The sequence below is a fragment of the Astatotilapia calliptera genome, chromosome 14 (genome assembly GCF_964374335.1).
Source record: "Astatotilapia calliptera chromosome 14, fAstCal68.1, whole genome shotgun sequence".
Taxonomy (NCBI): domain Eukaryota; kingdom Metazoa; phylum Chordata; class Actinopteri; order Cichliformes; family Cichlidae; genus Astatotilapia; species Astatotilapia calliptera.
Genome location: NC_137435.1, coordinates 11,465,162 through 11,492,173, shown reverse-complemented (window position 1 = coordinate 11,492,173; position 27,012 = coordinate 11,465,162). Strand labels below are relative to the sequence as shown.

General features: G+C 40.6%; 2 protein-coding genes across 3 annotated transcripts in view; both read right to left on the bottom strand.

Moving 5' to 3' along the window:
• The window catches only part of traf4a (tnf receptor-associated factor 4a), a 37,373-nt gene extending 28,291 nt beyond the window's left edge, over positions 1–9,082 (bottom strand). For both annotated transcript variants that reach the window (XM_080288351.1, XM_026192213.2), the window contains exon 1: positions 8,015–9,082. In XM_080288351.1, the coding sequence (XP_080144477.1) occupies positions 8,015–8,157 (143 nt within the window). In that variant the 5' untranslated portion in view covers positions 8,158–9,082. The remainder of the gene's footprint in view (positions 1–8,014) is intronic.
• A 245-nt stretch (positions 9,083–9,327) lies between these two features.
• On the bottom strand, positions 9,328–27,012 carry nek8 (NIMA-related kinase 8). The gene is made up of 15 exons (XM_026193168.2): positions 26,914–27,012; positions 23,259–23,464; positions 22,105–22,337; positions 21,885–22,016; positions 21,234–21,442; positions 21,025–21,104; positions 20,745–20,929; positions 20,079–20,226; positions 19,514–19,590; positions 17,924–18,041; positions 17,664–17,814; positions 16,643–16,806; positions 15,519–15,671; positions 13,747–13,905; positions 9,328–11,906 (listed from the first exon to the last, which is right to left on the bottom strand). Exons 1-15 carry the CDS (start codon positions 26,958–26,960, stop codon positions 11,878–11,880), a joined length of 2,091 nt encoding a protein of 696 aa, XP_026048953.2. The 5' UTR covers positions 26,961–27,012; the 3' UTR covers positions 9,328–11,877.

Sequence of the window (27,012 nt, the reverse complement as noted above, 5' to 3'; positions counted from 1 at the left end):
TTATGGAGAAGTCTGTGAAAGCCTCCGAAGTCATTCAGGATGTGTTCCTGTCTGAGCTCGCATAATCGGTTCCAGGGGCCTTTCAGAAGAGAAGAATTATTATTATTAAAAAAACAAATAAAAAACACATCCAGATGACACAACCTGAATGCGAAACATCTCCATCAGAAAATCCACCCAAGAGCCCAAAGTGGCTCCGAGTTTCATCCGAACTCGAGCGCACGCTCTCGTTTCTTTACATCCGTCAAAATATGAATCTCATAATGACATCTTTTCTCTACTGGAGGGCCTCTGCAGCTGTGTGAACTGGCCGGGGCGCTTTCTCTCAGCAATGTCATCATCACAGCTGCATCTCTAAAGCCTCTCTCCGCTTCCTCCCAGGAGACAAGCGTCTTATCCTGAAACAGCCTCGGCTCACATCTATCCGTCAGTCTCAGGAGTGAACGACTTCTATAAACGTATTTTTGTTCTCCCTGCTGCACTTTTTTTTTTCCATTCTACTTTTCGTGGGGGGGGGGGAAGAAGTGGGTTTGCATGGTATGTAAGCAAAGTCACGTGAAGCCGTTGTGGTCGCAGCCCAAAAACAACAAATTTAATCTGACTGTGTAATAATTCTGTCTGTTTGCTGTTTATAACAAGCAACATTAAAGTTGGCTGCAGATCATTTCATCCTCTCCTGTCTAAACATGGATAATTATGGGCTATTAGATGTCAACATCCATTTCCTTACACCCATGAGACATGGCAATTTGAGGTTGTTTTCTTTTATTTTTCGGGATTATATTCTCAGACTTAGATCTTCAGCTTATGTGCAGCTAAACTGAAATAACACTGGTTGCAACAGAAATGGGTGCTTGGTTCGTACAGACGCAATTATGAATCAAGAACATGCGTGAAGCCACCGGGTGGCTGCACCTGTAGTTCAAAAAGCACAAAATGAACCAAACTACACTGGTTGAGGATCTCCACTTTCATGTTGCGCTGCAGCTGAACTCGATTGCTCGGGCTGTAAACTTGGTTCACGTTAAACTTTAAACATCAGTGACTTTCCATGCAATCATTAATTTCAAAGTCCAGCCGTGTGGTGAGCTCAGGGACTTTCAGTGACTAACTTCCTTGTCAGTAATTGCTGCTAGAATTAGAAAGGTGTGGGTGTCACACCTTCACAGCAGCTGGTGACTGCTGCTCGACTCTGCAGGTACATTTAGGTGGCATTCAGAGCACCAACTGCTCTTTTCCCAGACAAAAGCTGCAGTGTCGCGCACCATGTTTTATCTCTGCACGCCTCTTTATCCTCCGACTCCTTCTATGCATTGATGTGTTAAAGTTTATGGGACCCTTTCCAGCTCCATCACCCCGAGTGCAACAGCTGACAGCGGCTTGATTGCACAGCTCTGATAGGCCTTCACAGACCCCAAAGTGTAGAGCGGAGGCCTCGCCTGAACACAGCATCTCTCTGTACGCTGCTTGCTGATCACTGTTGAGACTCCGGATCTGGACCCAGGAAGTCTGTGCAGTGTTGGGACACCTGCGGGGGGACTGTGAATGTCTCTGTGACAGGACCGCAGGATGGAAATGGCAGCGAACACGCAGTCATTCACCAGTCATCCATGGCTCTGCTCCCATTCAGACACAGACACCCACTGAGGCACAAAGACCCAGCTGCCTCAAGTGGCAGACTTACACACAACATTGAGCACTAATACAACACAGCTCCATTAAGCCCTTTAAGAAACGTCCTGTCACTGCAGCCAGAGTGCCCCTCTATACATCCCTTTGGACAGAAGGGAATTCATCACAAAGTTAAAAGGGGGACACATTTAGATCATCGTGTGCCAAACAGGCCAAACGCTCTGAGCTCAGATCACACCTGTTTAGTGTTTTGGTTAAATCCGAACTAGTTTAAAATTGCACAATCCATCTGAATGGTGCCTCCAAGCTTAATAATGCTGGCATTGTGATTCTGACAGCTGTGCATTACAAAGACAGACGTCAAACTCAAACAAGTGGAGCTTTTACACACCTGAGTCACATGCAAACTTTGTTTTTCTGCTCTGTTCCTACAGTCTGTTCAGTCTCTGATGATAAAACCTGCGTGTGTTACACTCAGAATGTGGATGCAAAACCAACGAGGGACTCGATAAAGAATCAGACCTGTGAGGTGTATTTTAATCAATATCAATCCCTAGTCTTAGAATCACATCCTAACAAACCAGCTTCAGTAAAAGAGCAAATACAGTCTTTATAGAAACTTTATAAACCACTGATTAAACAGCTTTGAATGAGGAAATTTCATCAGCACAGAAATTGTTTACTTTTTGGGAAATTAGCTTTCACACTGAAAACCGAATGAGAATATCCGAGACTCACATCCACACCTATGGCCCATTAAGCTAACGAGCATGTCTTTGGGCTGTGGCAGGAAACCGGAGCACCTTCAGGAAACGTATTCTGGACAAGCTCCACACAGAAAGATCCCAGGAACTCAGAACCTCTCAGCTATGAAGTGACAGTGAGGCAACCACTGTACCATAGTGCCGCCCACGACTTAAAGAATTCACCACACCCGACAAAGAAGTCATCTGGCAAATAACTCACTTCCATATAGAAGGCCTGGCCTACTTTTTTCACATAAAGACAAAGGAAAGTAATTTTATTATAGATTTATGTTTTGAAAATAAAGGGTTTGGCTTTTTAACAAAGTAATAAAAGAGTTGTTGACTGTAGTGTTAGAGCAGTTCATTAATTTATTGAAAAAGTAGCCAATCAGACAATCATTATAGCAACAATTTAGCCGTTTCATTAATAATTTAAATAGTTTATTAAGCAAAAATGCTCACGCTAAGCTTTTAATAAGTCCACTTGGCTTCTTGGAAACACTTCCAATCGGGTAACTTATCAGTTTTTTACTACCACACTGCTCACATATTAGATTAGACAGATGCTAGAGGAAGGAGAGTGAGGTACAAGGTGTTCTGTGGCTGTGCATCAGGACATCCACAGTGTAAAAAACGTGGGAGAGCACAGCTGAAAAAGCGAGTATCACCTACATCAGTGAGGAGTGGGGAAAAATGCTGTGCTACACACAGAGGACATGTCAAAGTTAAAACGAATCAAGGTCTGCTGCGAAAAACACTGGCCTGGCTTTCGGACAGTGAATAATCGAGCCGTGAAAAATTCTCACATTAGCCCACTTTGGAGCCACTCGTGACTCCGGGTAAGTCAGCAGTTGTGCTGTACGAATGCGCGGAGGGCCTGTAGGAAGAGATGCTCCCGAGCTGAACAAACCAATTACACCCCTGTCAAGGCCGTGGCGCTGCACTGCATCATCCCCACAGAGGCCCCACAGTTACACTGTGAGGCTTTACTCTGGCTCAGGAGTCCCGGCACTGCCGAGCCGTGAGGCCTGGCATGTGTGGCTCGATCATAAGCCCAACTATTAAGTGTTTATTGTCCTTTATTAGAGCCTCAGTGTGGCTAAAACAAAGTCTGCCCTGGTCAGTAGACACCAAGCAACTGAGGCATGTGACTTCTATTTGATTGCAGAGTGTGTTAAAGCTGCAGGGCAGGGCTGCTTTTACCCCATGACTCTCCCTTTAGAAGAGTGTGTGTTGGGGGGGGCGAACCTCCAAGACTGCTGCTGCTGCACATTCCTCCCAAAGCGGAAACACAGGCCATTAGCATCACATGCTAACAGAGGCTGCTCAGACACAGTAGAGCCACAACGCTTCATGTGTTTCCTTGAGTGCCTCTCAGGGACGTTTCACTCCACTGTGACATTCTTTGAAGTGGAAATACAGGATTAGCCTCCTCGTGGTTCTATGAACAAAATAAATGGTTTAAAAGGTGATAGAAAACTCTATCTGAACACACATGGCTTATGTCTGCCTGGAGGTATAATACAAAATATTTATATAACATATTAGCACTGTTGCCTCATAATAAGAATGTCCTAGGTACAAATCCTGCCCCGAGTGAAGGAGTCTCCCTGTGCCTGCGTTGGCTCTCTCCAGGTATTCCGGTTTGCTCCCACACTCCAAAGACAGGCTAATTGCTGATGCTCAATTAGCTCTAGGCGTGAATGTGAGCATGAACGGACCTGCGCAGGGTGTACTCCACATCTCACCCTGTGACAGCTGGGATAGGCTCCAGCCTAGGATGTCCTCACATCGGCGCTTATTACAGCTTGCACCTGACAAGTACTGTCACATTAGGACTAAAAGTGAAACCAGAACTCGGAGGAGACATGGAGCATGACTAACAGAAGAAGGCATCGCATCGTGGTGCAGATCGGGATCAATTTCCTTAAAATTACAAAGATGGTGCACTAACCCTGGTAGTTGTTGCTCTCTGCATGTCCTCATGCCATTACTGTCATTTGTGATCATCTCCGTTCTTCTCATGAGGAATTTGGTTATTAAGCACGTATCACTCACCACATAGCGTGTTATAACCCAGTTATATTGCGCCATATAAATTTCTAAATAAATCTGAGGGATTATTTCGTGAGAAAGGATGATTAACGCTCCAGCAATGCCATGCATTTGCTTACTTGTGGCCTATTGTGACAGAGCAGTGGGTCTCCGGAGATGATGACAGAGCCGTCCATGTGAAAGCGGGCATACTGGCCAAGCAAGCCTGGACTGGATGTGACATAGCCCTCAATAACTTCAGAGACAGGATCAGCTGAGTTGCACAATGGGCAATGCATTAGCTAACTACTGACTGTCAGCCTCAATAAACTTGAACCGTGCTCACAAAAGGCGCACACGCTCGACGGCCTCGACTGGCACACTTCGTTAATTAAAGAGGTGAGAACGAAGCCTGTCGGCTGTTTCATGACGGCGGAAGAGCTGCTAAAACACTATTTGCTGTTCACGTAGATGTTTATTTATGCTTTAATCTACCTGGGAAGTGGAGCAGGAAATCTCCTTTGAAGCACGATCAGAGTTCCCACTGTGAAACAGTGTGACCTTGTACGTCATTGTGATTCTATTATTATAAATCTGAATGTGGAAACAGTTTATTTAGACATCTTAGTGCCACTATCACACATCTCTCTTCATGAAAAGCTCAGAAAATAGCTGTTTTAAGTGGCTCGTAACAAATTTGGAGACATCAGGAGAAGTTTATATACATTATTCTGCAGTTTTTAGGCCATTAATAAAGAGATTTAATTATCTGGTGTAAGATCATATTTGTTAATAAGTTGGAAATAGAGTTTTAACCTTGTATACAATGGGTGCTAAAAAAGTCTAACACCTAAGTTTACTGATCAGAGGTGTAAATACTTTTAAGTATTGAATGATAAACAGATCAATGGCCAACAGATGACCTGTGAACATTAGTAAATATTGATAAAACGACCACCCACATTTTAGCTCCTTTACTCAGGATGTGTTGTTAAAGAGGAGATGCACTTCCAGTAAGGCTCACTTGATGTAGGTCATGTAAACTGTACAGGGAGGAATCATATTATGTGACATCTCTACCACGCAGGGGCACAATGTTACTCAATTTAAAACTTTAACAAGTTGAGAAACTTTAGTTAAATTCAGTCAGTCTGTGGGAGTTAAAGAAAAAAAAAAAGAGCGTAAACTGGAGGACGAACATGGAGGCGGACGGGATGAGGCAGACAAAGCGTCGGGCCAAACTCATTGATCAGCAGCAACACTGTTCCTCCCGCGCTCCCTTTGTTCAGCACTCTTTCTGCTTTTCAACCAGATGCAATCTGCTGCTGTTTAGTAATCCAGAGGAGGCTTCCCGATGACTCAAAACACTGCAAACCAGCAGCTCACGACAAACTAGCTAATATATTCATAGCGTCAATCCACCTCTGTGCTGTCACTGTGTTCTGACACAGGAAGCCTGACTGAATGATCACCAAATAAGACATCACTCTTTCCTGAAAGCAACTGGAACTTACAGAGAAGTTATCCCAGTTTCCCTCGGGGTGTCTTCGTGTTTCATCAAGTAAAACCGAAGACTGGTCTCAGCTAAATAGCTGATTTTATAACTGATGTTAAACTGCAGATCAGCTTGACAGGAAAAATGACAAACCAAGAAACCGCAGCATTTTTATGACTCATAAAACTACATTTGAACAATTATAATGTGACGTTTAACTATAGCAAAGCATCAGACACTGGAGACAGTCGTCTTTAGGGTCTCAAACAAAAGCAACTTTGTGTTTTGTCTTTCTCGATTTATCTTTCCATTTAATCACTGCAGCTCAGATTTGAAACATCACAGCAGCTGTCACCCATATCCCATCCAGACTCCATAACATAAAAACAATAGAATAGTCTGAACAAAGAGACCAGATCTACTTTTATTCAAATCTGATGTGTGAATTTAGTTTTCAGCCTACACATGAAACAACTAATGATCATATTTCCAATAATTCAAATATTTAGCACAAAACACTACAAATGTTCTTCAGTCCCATTTCATTCACTTGAATCTATTACGCCAGCAAATTCTCAAATTGAGGAGGAATCAAGTTCTGACGGCACTTTTGCTCAAAAAAAAGAAAAGAACAATGTGGTAATCAGACAGCTTTTCCAAAACAGTGTGAGTCACATTTAGACCGCACTGTACAGATTTAAAAAAAAAAAAAAAAAAAAAAAAAAAAAAAGGGAAATAAAAGCCAAACTTATGAATGACAACTCCCACAATCAAGTCTTTAGACCTTCTAGTGTGGAGGGCAACGCAACTGTAATACACAGATCAGATCTTTTATTTAATCGGCTACTCTCTGTTCAAAAAAGCAAACAAACAAAAAGTTCTCAGTGTCTCATAGTCCACAACCAACAGGGAAACAACACAAATCGAGTTAAGGTAAAATGAGATAACACAAAGAAAAGCAGGAAATTTTAAACCATTTAAAAACAGATATTTTGGTCAAAAATTAGATTTTTCCCTATCATCATCATCAACTACAAATTTTACTTATCAGTGCACCAAAATATTTCAAGGTTAATTTTAACCTTTAAAATAATTTTTTCAGTTTATAAAAAAAATAATTAAGTATTAACTAAATTTGTTAACTGTTTGTTTCCTGTTTTAAATCTTTGTGATGTGGCTTTTAGGGCCAATAGTGCTTTTCTGCACACATTTTAATGCAACTAAACATCACATAAACACAAATCAGAAGTCGACAATCTGAACTCATCTACTACTTTACATGGTGACACTGCAGCCAATCAGGCTGGAGAAGAAGCTCCTGATGCAGGTGTGTGTGATCTGCAGGTAAGCTGTTGGGGGATTCTGTGTATTGCTTGAGAGTCCTGTAGGTGTAGTGGGATAATTAGCAACAGGGCCATCTTTGAAAGGAACAAAACAAAGACTCTGTTTGTAGGGATCTTAACACTGAGTCCAGTGTTGAACAGATTAAAAGGTGAGGAGGTCTGCCATCCTGCTGACCTCTGAGCGAAAGGTCCCTCAGTGGCCCCCAGATGCCCCCGACCAATGAACCACTGTCTAATCCTGGACTCCAGAACATACTCAAAAAACACACATACACAACCCACGCAGACTCATCCACCCCAGCCCAGAAACACAGACAGGATGGGGAGGCAGGGGCCCTCTGCAGGCCACAATCACCACAGCATGAAAAATTAATGTAAAAGGGGGGGAAACCCCCAAACTTTAACATAAAGATTACACTCGGAGAAAAAAAAATCTGCACATTTATGAGTCTAAGCGATAATTAACAATGATGAAATATTATTCCAGGCTAAAGCTGCACATGCAGAGAGAGAAAAAACACACCTGACATCAAGAGAAGGAGGGTTAAAGCCAGGCATTGTTTACCAGGCCTCATATTGTGTTATTGCTCTGGGCAGCAGCTACACAATAGACCAACATTAATGCAGACCCAGGCAAGACGGAAGAAAGGTGAGCAGGGCACACCTTTGCTTTTATTTACTGCTGCTCGACCGAAACTACGCCAGTAATTTCCGGTGTCGCCTGCAAAGAGGTGGATCCCTGTGCACACAAACACACAGCATACCTCAGAAATTCTTGCAGGCAGGTGTCACAGAAGCGGTGTCCACAGGTGGACACTTGGACGGGCTCCCGCATCGCTTTGCTGCAGAGCGGACACTGGAAGCGTCTCTTTGGCTTCTCCAGGAACTTGTAATCAAACCCGGGCATGGCTGCAGGTTCTGTCGCTTTTGTCGGGCCTTCGGCTGCAGGTTAAAGGTACAAATGTCCTCTCGATCCCCCCGCAAACGGGGCTGTCTAGCTGCGCTGCCGTGAAGCCGATGAGGGGTTCATATCACGTCCCTTCCGCCGCCGACGGATCGGGCTCTGCAAATTCGTCCTCCCGCAGTGCTCAGCTGTCTGACGGCAACAAAGGCTGGACGGTCCGAGACAGGCTGGAGAAACGGTTCTCCCTCCGCAGTGTTTATGTTGGCCGGCAGAGCTGCTACAGCTGTGCGGATGACTCCTCTGGTGATGCAGAATTGACACACTGAGAGCAAAGCAAGAGCCCTCCGTCTGTTTAGGTGCACCGAGTCCCGCCTCCTCCTCCTCCTCCTCCTCCAGGCAGGAGGAGTCAAGGAGCTGAAACGCTCTGTTCACACCATTTTATCTCTGTGATCCCCTCTTTATGAGGCTTTAATCGAGCCTTTGTCCGGCTACAGTGGGCTCTCATCGTTCTTTCATTTCACATTTGATAATTATCAATGTTTATTTATCAGCTTAGACGCCATCAGGGGTCCACATAAAGTGTCGGAGAGTGATAATAAATAAATAATTAAATAAATAAATAAAAAACTAAACATACATAGTGCCAGCTGGTGAAGTCACACGTGAGAGAGGTTTCGCAGTAAAGATGTAAATTAAATAAAGAAAAACTGAATCCAACTCAGACACCTACAGCACAGTCAGAGGGGAGAGGCGCCCCCTGGCGATGGAGCAGCACACCAGTCTGGTATTATTTCGTTTCAAGCTTAAACGTTTCATATAAATGCTTCATTAAAAATAACCCCTGACGTCTGCTGTTATACTCATTAAAAAAAAAAAACATCCGGATGTCATTTCGTTCACGGGGTCAATAAAGCGCACAGCTTCACATCTGGATCGGTTTTCACCTGCTGTATTGCCACTGGATTACATCACCATTACATCATCACACAGGACAACAAAGGCAGCTGAGCCATGTCCCCAGAAAAGGTGAAATAACTCGGTGTGTTTATAGTATTAAACTACATATTAATGACAGCGTAAAGAGGAGGGTAGAGGAGGTTAATGTTTCATTTTTTGAAAGTCTGTCTTTTTAAATGTTCTCTATTGGAATAAAAGCCACAATACAAGAAAATGTCACTGTGAGTCAAATTTAATGTGAATGTAAATATAAAAAATACATGCATATTTAAAAAAGCAGCAGTGGAAATGAGCATTTTGAGGTGCTTGTACTTGAAACTGTTTTCTGTGATTATTTTGGTTTGTTTATATGGATATATATATATAAATATGCATTAAAATCTTTATCAGAGGTGAGTCTTGGCCCACACTTAGAAGTGACTACCTGCTTGAAGTGGAACTAACAGTTAGTCACAATAGATCAAGGAATTTTTGGAACGATATTTCAGCGCTGTGAGACATCTTGTGTCATCAGAAATACCTATCGAAGTGAAATCAGACATCACCTTGATGTTTACGAGAAAATATCACAAACTAATCCAGATGCAGATTAGTAAGTAAAATTGATTTATATAGCGCTTTCTAAGAAAAGGAGTCACAAAGTGCTTACAGAGTTAACAGGAGAAAAACAAACAAAAAGAAGAGCAAAATGCACACAACATAAAAACAACCAAATCTCTGTCTGAGAAGTTTAAAGCTTTCTAAAGAATGCCACAGATTCAAGCGTGTGAAGAAAGAGTGGTAAGCTGTTCCACAGTTTTGGTTTTAAGAGACAGTACCCATTTAGATTTTACACGGGTACAGAGAACCACAAGAAGACCTCTATCAGCCAGCCTAAGGATTTGAGTAGACAGGCGATGTAAGTGAGGGCCTCACCTCATAAAGCCATGAAAGTAAGAACCAAGATTTCAAGATGATACCTAAACGTGACTGGATGCCAGTGCAGATGCTGTAATGATGGGGTGATATGAGAGAATTTGAGAGCGAGTTACAATCCTTGAAGCAGCATTTTGGACAGATTGGAGGCGATTAATAAACGCTTTGGCAGACAAGAAAATAGAGCAGTACAATAATCCAAGCAGGAGGTGATGAAGACCCGAACGAGCATCTCTTGTTCACTTTTTGAGCAATTTTTCTTACAGTGAACAAGCAAGAGCCTTGATGTGAATATCAGAAGTCAAACATCAAAAATGATCTCAAGATTGTGTTGTTAGCTTTTAGGGTGAATGAGAAAGAAAACGGATATAGAGGTATATGCTTTCTGGAGCGGGAAATAGAGACATTTGCTTTGTCTGAGTTAAATTCAAATATTTTTCATCCAATCATTAATTGAATTGAGACAGTCAATCTACCCCTCGTCTCTGGAGAGACAGAACTTCCAGCCTAAGCTGAGCTGTGCAGTCTCAGACTGCTCTCAGCCTAAATACAGAATATAATCATGTAACTGCAGATGATCTCTGGATTTACTATTGGAAATGAAGCCATGCAGCAGCATATAAAGTACTTCAAACTGACCCCACTTTGCATTATTAGGACTTCAGGTTCTGTGTGCAACTTTCTTCAAATCGTTCATTATTACAGGTTCAAGTTTACATTGACTGGCCCAAAAAAGGTCCTCAGCTGTGACATTTATTTTCCAATATCTCATATTGATGAGGGGAGATCCTCACCGCTGTGCAACATGTTCTTCAGCACATCCCAAAGATTCTCAGTGGGGTTAGGATCTTACTGAACCTTCAACCCAACGGAAGACCCTTATTTCTTTAGTTAAATTGAGGCGGTGTAGTTTGTCTTCATTTACTACAATGGGGGCTTTTCAACATTGTGGTATTTTCATTTGTTGTTAACCCTTTTCAGCATGGTTGTGTCTGCATCAGAGTGAGGCATTGAATGAAATAGTTACTGTACTCTGAACACTTTGGCAGGTTTTGATTTTGGTCATCACATGAACAGTTTTCACACTGTTCTGTACAGCAACATGATTTCAATGAGTTACAAGGACAATAATGATAAAACTGTGAACTTCATCTGCTGTTCAGAGTCCTACACTGGAATGAAAACAGCCCAGCATGAGCACCATTTCCTGCTGCAGTCAGTAAACAGTCTGAAATCTCCTTTCACTCCTCTCATTGAACTGCTGTTTATCTTACAAAAGTGAATGAGCGAACAAGCGAGTGGTTTCAGACACAGCTCGGTCCGTCGTTATGAGGTTCGAACACCGCTGTAATCCAATAAATCGCAAAGTGACCACTGACGTGGTGCTGACTTCATTTGTCTGATGAACGCTCAAGTGGCTTCATTCTTTTCGTTTCATTGACCGGCTGCTTGAGAGAGCTCAAACCAGTTTGACCTTTTAATGGTCTTTCTTGTGCTGACACTGCACATGAGAGCGCACAATAGCTCACTGCATGAGCCCAGCCTAATGACTTCCTGTAATCTAGCTTCAGTATCTGTGTTGCAACATTCCTTTCACCGACCTGATGTGAGATAAAACCTGCAGCAAGGCTGTGACCTTTTTTTGTGCTTTGCATCATGAAATCAAACCATTGAATGAAACACCTGAAAGAAAAATAGATAGAGAGAGAAAGGCTGAGGCTGCAGCTGGGGTTTGAAAGGAAATCTTTCTAAATTCAGCACAGATGGGTCTCTAGGAGGAAGCGGTCCTCCTCCACAGTCTGCTGTCGGGTCTCACGATGGCCGCAGAGTGGGTTATTTTTCAAGACGAGATCATCTGGAGATGGCCTCCTCGAGCAGAGCTGAAGCAGAAACAGAATGGCAATGTCAGTAGAGCTGAATCAGGTGCAAGTGTTTGACCTAATTGGGAACTGGTTCTATCTTCTCTCCTTTAAATACAACAGTAAGATAAACAGCTTTTGGTTTTTGTACTGAATTAATCTGAAGATGCCACCTTGGCTTGAAATCTTCGCTACATTTTGACATTGGTTAGACAAAATATTCATTCATCCCACAAAGAAAACAATTAGCAGGTTAATCGATGAATGAATTGAACCAGCAGCAAACAACTCGTCTGTTGTTGCACAAAAAGTATTAACCCAATAAATCAGTGGGCCAATAATGAGGCTGACAGTTAAATGAATATCAGTAAGAGCTTGTCATGTTTTACAGGAGGTCTGGTAGTCCTGACTAGTCTAATGGAAATTTTAACACTGCAACAGAGTGATTCCTGCTGTCCAGATGTTCCGCTCTCTTCTTTCTCCATCTGCTTTTTCACTCATGACTAATATAGGCAAAAATACGACATAATACAAAAGAACTTCAGGTCTTATTTGTTTTTAAATTTAGGATCAATATTACAAATTTTGGAGAAATGGTCTGCAGTGCTGCATTTTCTTTGGTATTGTTTAATCACAATTACTACTACTGGGCTACTGGACCAGAAAAACATGTTTGCTTTTCACAGTGACTCCACAGCTACATCTGCACACAATTATCTACATTTTCTCTGTTCATTGTTTAAAGTAATTAATAATTAATTAATTCTGTCTTCAAGTAATTGTTGTGAAGACTTTTGCCTTCCACTCACAATTTAAAGCTCACATTAAGAATTTAAGTTCCTTTCAGAGGTTTGTGAACTAATTTTGTGTTCAATTAAATTAATTCTTTCCTCCTTAAGGAAAACTTTAAAACCTGGTGATTTTGTACTTGTGTGTTTTAGCTTTTGACCTTCACATATGTGTTTCCTAATGTTCACCAGATCCTGATCACTGAAACATTGTTCAAGCATGTGTCATATCATCCACACACATCAGGTCACGTAGAGAAAACATTGACCTACATGACGAACCATTCTTGTTGTCCAAAAAAACTATACAAACAATTTTATCTCTCGACTCTTAGAAAAAAAAAAAAAGCTTTGCATGATTCAGAGCTCAAAACAATCCTTCTTTATCTTTATACTGGACCTTTAGGACCACCCTCCGTTTCTTTCCATTTCTGTTGTTTAATGTTGAAGTGTTTGAGTTAGAAGGGTGAAACTCACTCACTTGGGCACTTGTGCAATGGTCTGTACTGTAATCTAAACCTCTCACAGTGGTTGGTCTCTATATATCTGCTGCTCAGCTCAGGCCTGAGAACCATTTAAACAGCAGCCCTGCAGCCTGTTGCTGGATTACCAGCATCTCTGTCACTTATTGAATTCTGATGCAGTTTAATCTTCTCTAATTCTGCAGCTGTTTTCAAATATAAAGTGGAATCCAAGCCCTCAGTTTTGTACCATCACTGTTTATACTGCCATTTTCTGTTCCACTCCATAGACCTCTGTGACCTACAATTACTTTTAGTGTGCAGATAAAAATTATATTTGTAGCATAAAAACTAGTTTCTTGTGTAAACAAACCCCCTGGCACCCCGTCTGTAAAAGATGGAAGTACTCCACATTTTTCGCCACAGCTGAGCTTTCAAACTTACAAATGAGTCCTTTCACTATTGTACACAGATGAACATGCAACTCTGCTGATGTTATCGGGGGACCTTGTCTCGAGTTAAGCTTGTCTTTCATCTGGGGAGTAGTGATATTTCACCACATCCCAACATCTCACAGAGTTTGTTAACAGAGGGTAATGAGTGAAATATTACGTTTCACTGCCAGCAGGGTGTTGCCATGACAACAAGCCACCGATGTCACCGCGAACGGGTGACTTTCATCGAGCTGCACTGGCTTTGGTATCCCAGAATCCTCCTCTTTTCTTCCCAGGCGGCCACGGGCCCCCTTGCCCCACGTGTACACCTCCCCTTCTGCAGAGAACAGAAACAGAAGAAGAAGAGGATGGTCACCAAATTGAGAGTCAGAACCCCAGCATGCATTAATTCACACAGGTCTTTAACTGATGGCTCCGTGGGTTTATCTTTGGGATGGCGTGAAAATAATCCTGAACAAATGTGAAACTTGCTGAAGAATCTACCGCAATGATCATCTTTATCGGCTTTATTTTGGAGTTGACGCTATAAACCCACTTCTGACAAACTTGAGATGCTGTCCAAAGAGAATCCAATTATTTGCAAATCTCATAAAACCCATATTTTACTCATAATAGAGCATGGAAAACATATCAAATGTTTAAAGTGACAAAATGACGATATTAAAAAATATATTTTGAATATTTTTAATTTAATCATAGAAATGCATTTCAAAACAGTTGGCATTGGGCAAGAAGAGGCTGGAGAAAGTAAGTGGTACTAAATAGAAACGGCTGGAGGAACAGTACGGGTAGTTGTTTGCAAATCATCGCCAACAGGTCAGCAACTAACTGGGTATAAAAAGATCATCTTAGAAAGGCAGTTTGTCACAAGTAAAGATGACCAAAGGTTCACCAATCTGCAAAAAACTGCATATACAAATTGTGAAACAATTTCTGAACAATGTTCCTCAAAATTAAATTGTGAATCTCTTGTAATCTGCAGTAAATACATAATCAAAGATTTCAGAGAATTTAGAGAAATCAATACGGAATGTTTATGACTGTCGAGCTCTCAGGCTACCAACTCCTAGGTCCCAACTTTTTCAGAATTGGTGATGTACATTATAACTGTGTGGTGACACAGCCAGTCAGAGTCAAATTGAGATATAATAAAATACCCATGTAAAGCAGCTAAACAACAGCTATCAATGAAATGTGGTCTCTATCAGATTAAATCTAATGTTATCCATTTCAAAATCCTAGTTGACTTCCTTCTTAAGTTATCGATTTGAAATCACCCGTTTTTTTCGTTGTTGTTTTTTTTCTAGTTATACCTATGGTATCAATTTGAAACTCCTATGTCAGTTACTGCATTCACAAACTTGGGACTCCACATCACCTACCCGGCAGGTTGATGATAATACCCCATCAGTCTTTTACAGCTGAGAGGTAAAAAGAAATGTCTAACAGTAATTTATAGTTTCATTGGCTAATATAATTAGACATGGTAGTTCTCACCGTTTATGTTTCTCTGGCATACCAAGCAAGTCTCCCTTGCCAGAAAAACAGATTTGGCCTGATTGCAGCTTAAGCTGTGTGTACACACACTTTTCTCCTTCTTATTGGTTCCAGTAATCCAGTCAACTCTCAAACTGTACTACATCCCCGGCCCATCTTCAACCTGAACGGCAGCCAGAAAAAACTGAAAGCCCCTTTGCAGGTGTGCAGGGTCTTCAAAAACTTCAAGACGTGATATTTACTCTTTTCTACTCATAAGTATATTAACCTGATATCACACTTTACTTAAAACTATATTGCAGTTTCCTCTGTCAGCCATCCAACATATTTTGAGGATTCTTGTTCACAAAACTCAAGTCTCAAAAGAAACGTGGTTCAAAAAGAAATCTGTTGCAATGTTACAAACATGACTCAATAAATGCATCTACTCACCAGATCCTATGGCTAAGGTGAAGGCGTCACCACAGGCAGCCACAGTGATGCCCTGCAGGCCAGACACTTTGCAGGGGGCACGGCTGCTACGTCGGGAGCTGGAGCCAATTTGACCGTGCTGGTTGCTGCCAAAGGTGAAACACTGACCATTTTCTGAACAACGAAAAGGTGGAGACATAAACCAAGAAAAAATTTAGGAATTACACTTGTGGTGAAATTACTTTGTTAGCAGCTTTTCCCTTGTGCGGATAAGAAAAATTTACGTTTTTAATGAATTGCAGTAATATTAATTTTTGTACCGCAGTTGCCTGACAAGGGTCTGCGGGAAAAAAAAGAAAGAGGTCACAGACATTATTCAGGATTCTTTGTTGCATCCCACTAAACCCAATGCTGTCAAAAGCAAGGGAACTACTGCAGTTTTGTCAGGGCTAATCTCTTCAATCTTTCTGGTTTCTGTTTTTCTAGTCAGCTTTAGTCTGGGTGCTAACCAATCACATTTGAGCAGGTTCTGGATGCAGATAAACAGACTGTATAGATGCAAAAAGAGGAAAAACATTTGCCGTTAAGCAATCTCTAACAATCAGCTATTTAAAATATCTGCTCCTCTCTCTATTTAGTCTTTCTGTGTTCCCCTCAAATTAGTTTATTTATCCTTTAGTTGTGTCCTTGATTAATTTCCTGCTTTATTCTGATACCTAGATTTCTCTTGTATCCTGCTTTGGATTTTATCCCTTGTTTGTTGATCATCTTGATAGTTTTCACCTTTGTCTGGTTTCCCTTCTGTTTCTCATTTCCAATCAGCCCTCTGTGTATAAGTAGTTCTGTCTTCCTCTTTGTCAACTCATCTGTTGTACCACCTGCTTCTCTCATAAGGTGCTGCTTCTAAGTCATGTGCTTGTTGGCAGTTTTTGTACTTTTGGATTAGTCACCCTTTTTTCCTCCCTGGAACTTATTGTCAGCATGAAAGTAAAGCTTGCTTTGTGTATTACTCTGTGTGCCAGTCTGTATTTGGGTCCACCTTTGGACTTAAACTTAACATACAAAGGCACTCGCAAAGAAATGCTATAATAGCTACAAACGAGACTCTTTCCAAAAAAGAGAATAATATTGTGAATTTCTTGAACCTGTAACAGCGACAGAATGCGCCGTTCCAATGTCAATGTAAACAATCTTCTCAGTGTTGAGTGGGGCTGATTGGACTGGAGTGTAAGAATGAACTTCTTCCACTTGATTCAAGGGATTCGGTTCCTCTCCAGCTGTGATCATATCCAGGCCAAGCTTGTTGAACCTGAGTACAATAAAACAACAAAACAAACATTTTTAACAGACACAATGCTGTAGTATTCGTCCAAATCTTAAGTGTTTGTTTAAGCATGCATACATTTGAGAATATAAGACTGTTTGTTTCCTGTAAACAAACACATTACCAGCACTCGCTCATAAGTATCGTTTCTTTTTTGCCTTTTGGCTAAAAGCTGCAATCGGTGAAATCCAGAAAACAAATCTGACATTATGTAATATAGAAAAAATCCCAAGTAGGCAGACGTTCCAGTCTAGTTTGCTATCATGTGTATCAAGTTTCCATCCCGTTGGCTATGAAGTCTGTTAAGTTTCATGGTATATAAATAGTTCCACCTGCTATTTTTGGAACACTTTGATGAATATCGTGCAATAAAGTTCTTCTTACCCATCAATGAAGAATAATTATCATTTAATGCCAGTAATCTTTTAGTTTCATATTTATCAAGTATTCAATACATGTTTAAGGTCTGGAGCTGAGTTCACTGCTACTGTGTATGTATTTCATGTCTGTAAGCCACAGAAGTGTGAACAAAGCTGTTTACTACTCTTGCCCTCTCCTATTCACACATACATCCTCTCTGAGAGAGCGGGATTAGCGCTGAGTGAATGCAAAGGCTTTGTCATTTTAAGAGAATGCTGTCTCACACGTTGTGCACTAGGAAAGTACCTCTCTGACCTTTTAACCTACCACCATCAACCCACATGATCGAGTTTATAGAGTGAAAAAATGTTAGCATTTTTTACGGAAAACATGGAGTGAAAACGTTGTCTCAGCGTTATATAACGCTGCTCATCACTTCCTCATTTTTGTCACACTTTTGAATCAAGAACCAGAATAGTCACCTGTTGCTTCCACATGCCACAATGCTGTGCTGGTTGCTAATAATCATGGAGCAGTCAACTCCACACACCACCCTCTGGGCTTCAAAGTCGCCAGGTAAACACACTTGCTGTGGAGAGTTATGGGTGTCCTGGGTGCCGAGCCCGAGGCGACCTTTCAGACAGAGACCCAACCATTAAGCTCTGTGTTGAGATGCAGCTGTCATAAACCACACAAGCAAACACCAAAAAGAAGAAAATAAAAACTGGTTTGTTTACTATACCATTGTCTCCTCTTCCCCAGGCAAAAACTTCTCTTTCATTGGTCACAGCGAGAACATGGGAAGCACCGCAGGACACCTGAATGAGCTCGTAACCAAGCAGGGCCTCCACTATCTTGGGCTGAGAACAAAAACAGTGTCATCAATGAAATGAAAGCTTTTCATCAAAAATCTGTAGGGACGTTGCGCCCTCATAGCATTCATTTAACTGTATAAAATGAAACTGCATCATTCTTGGTTGAATTCACTCCTCTCTCTCCCTTTGTTTCCTGTCTGCTTCTGTACTATCTATTGCCTAATAAATTTTAAAAATGTCTTTTTAACGACCATCTCTGAAGGAAATTGCCTTCCCGGGTTTCCTCCGTGGCGCGAGCGATAAGCAGAGTTTGTCCTTTCCTTATAAGACTCCTAATTATTCAAAGTAACACTCAGGTATGCCATTCAGCGTGTTAGTACGAGCTCGGGAGCAGCTTGGGAGAACAAGAAAACAGAGACTGCTTTAGGTTGCCCTCCCAATCGACTCAAAGGTTTATTTGATACACAGCAGTTTATATAGATGAAAAAAAGGTTCGTGTGTCAGCTTTCCCAGTTCAAACCGGTACAGACCAAATAAGGAAACGTCTTCCTGCCTTCTGAGCAAAGTATCCCTTGTGTAGTTTATCAGTTCAGCTACAATTTATGATCATCCCAGCAAAATACACTCCTAGACATAGAATACAGAGTTCTTTCATTAGTGAATTCTGAAACGAACCACCTAGCCTTTAACGAGCCTTTTCCAGGAGATAAAGAAAAGGGAGGATGGGAGTAAAGAAGTGATCTCATCTCTGTGGTGTTTTCGACCTTCTGGTACCAGCTTGTGAGTCTCACATTAATTCTTGGGTCACAGAGAAAGAGAAAAACAACTAGTAGATCGGCCTTATTGAGTAACAGTTTTCCTGTATAAAACAATATCCTGTAAATGCTTACCGTGGTATCAAAATATCATAACAATCTCTTTCTATAAAGTCTTTTAATTATTCATTCATCCATTATTATTTCATTGTTATCAATTCATTGTACATGTTAAGGCACGTCTGCTTTTAATGTGTGCTTTTCTGTAAAAATATGAGGGAGAGCACATCAAGCCATGAAAAAAAGACATTATTTTAACACTGTGAAATTGCAAAACACACACAAGCTTGTGTAGAAGCGTGTGGAATGAAGTCTAACCTGTCAGCTTTTTAGGACGACGTCTGTATTTTTTTGCTCCAGTGTTCCAACAACCCAGCTAATATTCCAGCACATTCACCACTAGCTAGTGGGCATCATGTGCACTGCCTCCTGCACACTAGCTCTCTCACCTAAACCACACAGTGTTTCCAGTAGTGCACTGCTGATTAAATGGTATTATAGACTAACTTCAGGGTCACAGAATTTCTACTGATTGAGAGATTTCTTTAACATGTAATCCACCTTTATTAATCTAAACAAGTTGATTTGAGTGGAATTTACAAAGAAGCTGTTGCCTTTAACTGTATTACTTTTATTAGGGTATACCTAATTTCTTACACTGGCAGCTATCATTGCATTTACTAAGGCATTCAAATAGTGTACCTGTGTTACATCATTGAAGTTCCCGTGTCCTAGACAGCCGTTGCTTCCACTACCAAACGTCATGATAATGCCCCTGTCTGCAAATTGGAAATGAAAAGAAGGGATTAACAGGACTATTAGTTGATGAGTGTAGGTGTATTCTTACAGAGGCCAACAGAATGCTTCTAATCCCCATCTAGGAAACACTAATCTGCAACACAACAGTGAAAACTGATGAAAGAGACATGAGCTAAGAGAAAAGAGTCTTTAATCCTGTGTTATCGGCTTTGTGGTGTTGGATGGGTTGACAAAACCCTTCAAAAACACGCTGTGAGTGTACCACAGTGTGAGAATGAGAGAAACAACCATTCCTAACTGCCAGGCAAGCATGAGGGTTATGTTCAGGTAGATTCACAATATCAAGATAAAGAGATGGTTGGCTGTATCCAAAGTTTGCACTCAAACACCGGTTTAGTGTTTTAGGGGATGAGCATAAAGAGATTTTCTACAGCACAGCTCCTAACTAAACTGATTGGCACGGCTGTGATCTCTCTGATGGGTATCCAAAGACAAATGGCCCACCTACCTGTCATGCAGGTGGTAAAGAGATCACCACAGGACACAGACTTGATGGTGACTCCAGACTGACCCTCGAGGAAGCGAGAAATAAACTGAGGCTGGATCTGCTCCACCACACCAGGAAGACTGGCCTCAGAGGACCCCACTGATGGAGCCTGTGACAAAAAATGTTATTAGACTAAAGTGAGCAGAGAGTCTCTTTATGGCAGTAACAGAATAAGAGGAAATCACGAGTCTGCAATATTCAAGCCTTCCAGATGTTACTTTTAAAGTATACAAATACCCATGTAGAGAATTTATGCTTTTCCAAGAGTATCTTAAAACTCAAAATATGGATAAAAAAGTGCTAAAATCCTTCAATCTGATGTTGTCTGTTTAGTACTGTAGCTTCTCCAAGCAACCATAACAATGCTGTCCTGTAATATTGCTATTTGAGTCTTTAAAACTTTCTGGGATTTTCTTGTTTGCTACAACAAGTACTGGCTCATAATTTCTTTCAGCTATATTTGGACGTTTAACAGTGGAAACATCAGCAAGGCTGAGGAGAGCATATCAGATCAAAGCTGCTCCTTTTGCACTGTGTCAGAGTTACAGGGAACATTTGTACTTCAGGAAAAGCAGTCAAAGTAAAAAAAAGAAAAAGAAAAAACAAAGAACACACACACACACAAACCTCCCATGTAATCAAACGGCCAGTCTTGGTCACACCCATCTTTTGAGTGCGGCCCAGAGAGACCTGAAGCACTTCCGTGTTGAGCATCGGGAGGCGGAGAGGGGTCGAGATGCCACTTCCCCACGTATACACAGAAGACAGCGGGAGGGAATGCACCTTTCCTGGTCCTAAACCAACTGATCTGTCTGTTTCAGCCCAAAAAAAGCAAACAACAATTTTTGTAACTGACGCTATCAGTCTAGATCAGCCAGTACTATGGTCAAATAACTACATGCTTCACCTCTTGACCTGTTGGCAGGAACTCTCCCTCCTGGTCTACCTTGAGGACCAGTTTGCACCGTAGACAGAGGTTTCTCAATCCTGGAAGAAAAGAAGATATTGATAAAGACAGAAGTCACTACACAAAACATAATAAATCTCAATCTGACATCAAAACTCTTGTAGTTAAAATAATCTTATTTCATTATTAATTAAGCAAAAAGACTGTACCTGCGCATTTTTACATTTCCTATATCTGTGTAGAGGTTAAGCAGGGGCCTGATGCATATGGGGAGAGCCATTATTTCATTGAGTTGAGGCCGTTTGGATGGATCCAAATTGAGCATGTTGAGAATTAGCTGTCGGAGTTCTGGGCTGTAACGGTCTGAGATCGGAGCAAAGGTGCCGCTCATGATCTTCAGAACGAGGGCGGGGAGATTCTGAGAGAAAAATGAAGGAGTGAAATCATAAGATGCATCACAGATTGATGTGAAAAGCATAATCTCTCATCTACCCTAAATCCTTGTCAAAACAAGAATCTTTCACAGCACTAAACCGCAGTGTAATCGGTAGTGAAAACAGACTTGAGCAAAAGCAAAAAAGATTTGAATGAATTATTGATCTGAGTGGATATCAGAAGCAGTAGCAATCTGTTTGTGCTTTAAAGTGGGACAACATGCGGGTGCTTTTATGAAATATTCTGAGAAATTTTAAGAATCCCCCATTGTGTAAACAGAGTAGCTCTAATGGTTTGAATGCCTTTGCACACAGCAAGAGTTTATAATTTATACATTTAAGGAGAAGAAGAGTAATGTAAAAACAATAATGCAGTATTATCATCACACCCAAAATGGGACAGTATAAAGTATATGCTCTTATTACAGCAGCCTCAAAGGCTCTCTTGAGGCTTGCTAGCTCATACAGCACACAGCCCAAAGCCCAGATATCACTCTTCTGGTTATACGGCTTTCCCTCACACAGCTCCGGGGAGATGTAGCAAGGGGTCCCGACAACCTGTAACAGGAAATAAAGGAGGTTTTAATTCCATTTCAGAATGCAATTTAGAATTCTAAAAATGAAGGGAAGAGGTAAGACGATTCACCGTGTAAGCTTTGCTTTTGCTGACGAGGATCTTGGAGATGCCAAAGTCTCCGATTTTGACAATCATCTGGTGTTTGTCAAGAAGAATATTCTGAGTCTTGAGGTCCCTGTGCAGGATGAGCTTGTTGTGAACATGGTACAGGGCGAGCAAGATCTGCACAAAGAAGTGAAGGATGGTGTCTTCGTCCAGTAGCGAGTTACAGCGCTTCTGTATGTAGTCAGCCAGCGTCCCACCTGCATGGAGAAAACATGAAGGGAAGAATAAACAACACAGATGACTTTGGTTTGTTGGAACCATAATGGAAGTTACTATGTTGGTCTGAGTAATGAAATGATATTACAGCCAATTAACATTGGATTTTAAAGGCTTTAAAGGGCTTTAAGATCACAGCAGGTGACCTTGTTCTCAAGTGAAATGTTACTGTAAGCATTAGAAAAAATAAGTAATCCAGCCATGTAAATAAATCACATCAACACTTTTATCTGCAACAAATAGACTTTTTGGATGTTTACAGCCGCAAAATCTGAACTTTAACAAAAACTAAAGTCCATGTACTTTTTCAATAATTTTCTTTCATGTGAAAAAATATGACAATAAATCCAGGCAGGATATATTTACCAAAAAATCAAACAAACTACTGCTAGAATAGTTGGAGCAATGACAAAGAAAAGATAATGAGTGAAAAATGCTCATAAAACACCAAAATATGTAAGGTTTTATATCTGAATCAAAACAATGTACGTGCACCAATATCTGTAAGCTATGGCAGTTCCACTGGCAAAACAAGCTACTTAACCAATCACAAATTGAGAAAATGTCATTTAGAAATGCATTGCAGAACTTTAGAGGCCTTGGCAAAGTCCTCGTCTTTAGTATGAAAATATAAAGATCCAAGCCTCATGATTTTAGGTTTTTGTTTTGGTGCATTTGTGCAGAAGGCTGGCCTCACTAATGGCAATCTACATTTTTTACATTATAGATAAACAGATTTCTGAATTGTAATACTATCACACAGCCTCATGTGGTATTCCCAGGCCTAACATGATGGGAACCAGCAAAGGTATGGAGCCCTGCAGGACTATATCATGGGAAAAGTAACATGCTGTACAATTAACAAAAGGGAGATGTGTAATAAGATATTATAGCAAGGTTACCTGGAGCATATTCCATCGCTATCATTAGGGCCTTGTCTTCCAGGAAGTTCTCATAGTACTCTATAATATTTGGGTGGTTGAGCAGTTTCAACACCTGACACTCGTTTTGTGCTGCCAGACGCTCGTCTCGTGACATTTGCTCCACCGGGATCTCCTTAAGGATGACATAGGCCGCGTCGCTGCGCCTGCGGCACAGGTGAACAATCCTGACAGCAGAGCAAAGTGAAGAAGAATGAGAGATACCGTTTCCTGAATAAATATGAGCAGGGTGATTTGCTGAAGTTTAGATTTGACATTGTTAACTCATTCACTGCCATTGACGTCTATAGCCGTCAATTGCAGTGAATGAGTCAATGGGTTTAACTCATTCACTGCCAATGGCTGGCAGTGAATGAGTTAAGCTTTGGCACTGATTTATTACACGTTACTCTCTGGGGAAGCGATAATGTGAACCAAATAAACACAGTAACACAGTAAAATAACCTCAATATTTAACTTAAGATTTTTAAGCTAATGTGAGACAAAGTTGTAAAAGAATAGAGAATCTGAAAAATCTGACCCTTTCACAGCATTCTGTACTAACCTTTAAGAACTACTCCCACACATGGCTGGCACAGAATAAAAAGAGAAATAAATGGAAGGGACACAAACACAGTGCATGTCTTCTTAGCATATAACCTGACTGGATTCTTTTATGTAGAAAAATAATAACACTTTATCAGCCGATTTAACATCTGGGCTCAAAAAATAACTCTGCCATGCTGTGGGATCAACATTGTGTTCTATTCAAATAAAGTACTGACATAAAAGTACAGCTGTGCAGATCAGGACCTTGTGACTTCCCACCTCTGATGGATTATTTAAGTAGTTATAAATAAACTGCAAAATGAGCAGAGCAGCTCAGGCTCGGGATAAATCCACTTGATGTGCATTATTTATGAAATGTAAGCAGCACAATCCCATGTCTCATTGTGCAAACATCAAACAGGCCATCTTTTAATGACAGTTTTATCATTCAGATGTGAAGTATGACCAACACCAATTCAAAGTGATATGAATGTACAGGTATGGAAAACAAGATTTCTTTTTCCTGCCTCTATGGTATTTTGATCACAAGTTGGAATTCAGACAAATAGAATGAAAATAATAAATGTCAATGTTACAAATGAAATTTCTGCTATATTTGGGTTAGATTAGTTGATTTTGTTTCAGAAGACATCAGAAGCTTTCTCCATCTGTGTACCTGAAAAGTATATTTGATTTGTGTTACAGTCCTGAGGTTTCTGAGATGTTACTGAAAATTGATTTTTTGGAATTTGTTGAGTTTCGGTTCCTATTTTGATTGGATTGTTATTCTAGTCTGCCCAGTGTTTCAGTCTTTGTGTCCCCCTGTCTCTATGATCATCTTTATTGTGAGTCTTTTTGTCTGGCTTTATTTATTATGTTTTGAATGTTCAATTATTTTCAGTTTTGCTTTGATAGTCAGATTACTCATCTTGATTCAGTTTTTTACCTCCTGTCTGTCTTTACTTGCGTTTGATTACCTTCAGCTACGCTTTGTTCCCACTGCCCTCTCATCTCCAATTAATATATATATGCTGTGGACAAATAGTCCAAAAAATTCTTTACCTTGACCTTAATGGTCAGGTGTAATGGACACTATAAGGAAAAGAGAAGGACGGTCCTCAAAGAATCCAACTTTACTTACACTATACACAGCTTCTTAAAAATGTGATGGCAGATGTTGTGGATTTTCAGAAGAGTGAAGACAACAACTAAATTTTAAACATGTTTGTGTCATGTTGTTTCACACAGTCACATAAAAAGAGAACCACCCCTAAGAAATACAGTAAAACTTCATTAGCAAGGCTGGACATTTAAATGAACAGGGACATGGAGCTCATAAAGTGTATACCATACCAGTCAAAATGAGATTATTTACTTCAGTCATATTTTCTGATGATCTAGTGTAACTCAATATAGCTCATAATCTTTATTTATGGAGCTTTTCCTACTTATAAAGCTCCCTTCTTCGTGTAAAGCAACAACAAGCAGATTTTATGACAGTAGCATAATATTGATCATTTAAAAATAAGCTATAAAGGTTTAGCACATAAAATTGAAAATCACACATAAATATGTGAATTGCTTTTTCTTAGTACTTAGAGAATTCAACCAGCTCCGATTATGCCTGCAATGTTTATTCTTCCAGGTCACTTCATGCAGAAACCTTCCTAAGCAAAACCGACTCTTTGACCATCTTTGACCATCAAATTAATATTTATTCATATGTGACATGGTAGTGTTTTTGTCATTGGCTATAAAGTTTGTGATTGGAAAAATAGTTGTAGTGTTTTATGACCTCTTGGGGTTTTTGTTTATCAGCTAAAATTATATATCTTCATGACACTTAAAAGATTAAAAGTTTCATTCAATTTAAGACTTCAGTGCCTCTTTCATAAAACACTAGCCAACACATATTCTTTTTCTAAACTCCAGAAAAACTCATTCAATTAGTTGAAGTTTAATAAAAAAAAAATTAGAGTTAAACTTTGAAATTCAGTTTGTAGGCTGGTTACAAACTATTTACACTCATTTGTCATCTTACCCTGTCATCTGGACCAACTAACACTATATTACCAAAAGTATTCAGTCACCTATCCAAATCACTGAAATTTGGTGTTCCAATCACTTCCATAACCATAAGTATATAAAATAAAGCACTTTGGCATGCAGATTGCTTCTACAAACATTTGTGATAGAATGGGACGCTCTCAGGAGCTCAGTGAATTCCAGCGTGGTAGCCTACCGTGATAGGATGTCACCTGTGCAACCAGTCCAGTTATGAATTTCCTCACTTCTAAATATTCCACAGTCAACTTTTAGTGGTATTATAATAAAGTGGAAGAGATTGGGAACAGCAGCGGCTAAGTTGCTTCCTGTTCCAACATGACTGTGCACCAGTGCACAAAGCAAGGTCCATAAAAATATGGAAGAGCAAGTTTGGTGTGGAGAAATTTCACTGGCCTTCATAGAGTCCTGACCTCTACCCGACAGAACACCTCTGGGATGAATTAGAGCGGAGACTGGGAGCCAGTCCTTCTGTTCCAGCATCAGTGTCTGACCTCACAAATCCGCCTTTAGAGGAATGGTCTAATATTCCTATAAACACACCCTTAAAGCTTGTTGAAAGCCTACCCAGAATAGTTGGAGCTGTTATAACTGCAAATGCTGGACTAGTATAAAATTAAACCCTATGAATTAAGAATGGGATGTCACTCAAGTTCATATGCGTGTGAAGGCAGATGACCAAATACTTTTGACAATATAATGTATATAGGGTTTGACCGAGGGTGGTAAACATTTTTGGTGACTTTGGCAGACTTTAACACTCATCTGACCTCTACATGCCTTTCAGATAGCTGGTTTTTAAAGTAAATAAATCGCGTCCAGTGCTCTGTTACTTCTGGTAACACGTCCTTCTCCGTCGTCGTCTTCTTCGCACGTTTGACGATTTCCGTTACTTCTTTTTAAGGGGAAAAATTGTTTTCCTCTTTCGCTCCTGACAGCGCAGCGTTTACAGACAGGCTGATGTGTGTGACATAAAAGAACTTTTATAAATTACATATAAAGTGTAAGTATAGCCAGACGTTACCCGAAAGCTCCTCTTCCAACAACTTTGATTTTCTCATACTTCTCCATCGCTGCTGCGCCCAAACGTTTCCGCCGTTTCCAGGCAACCCCTCTGGCACCA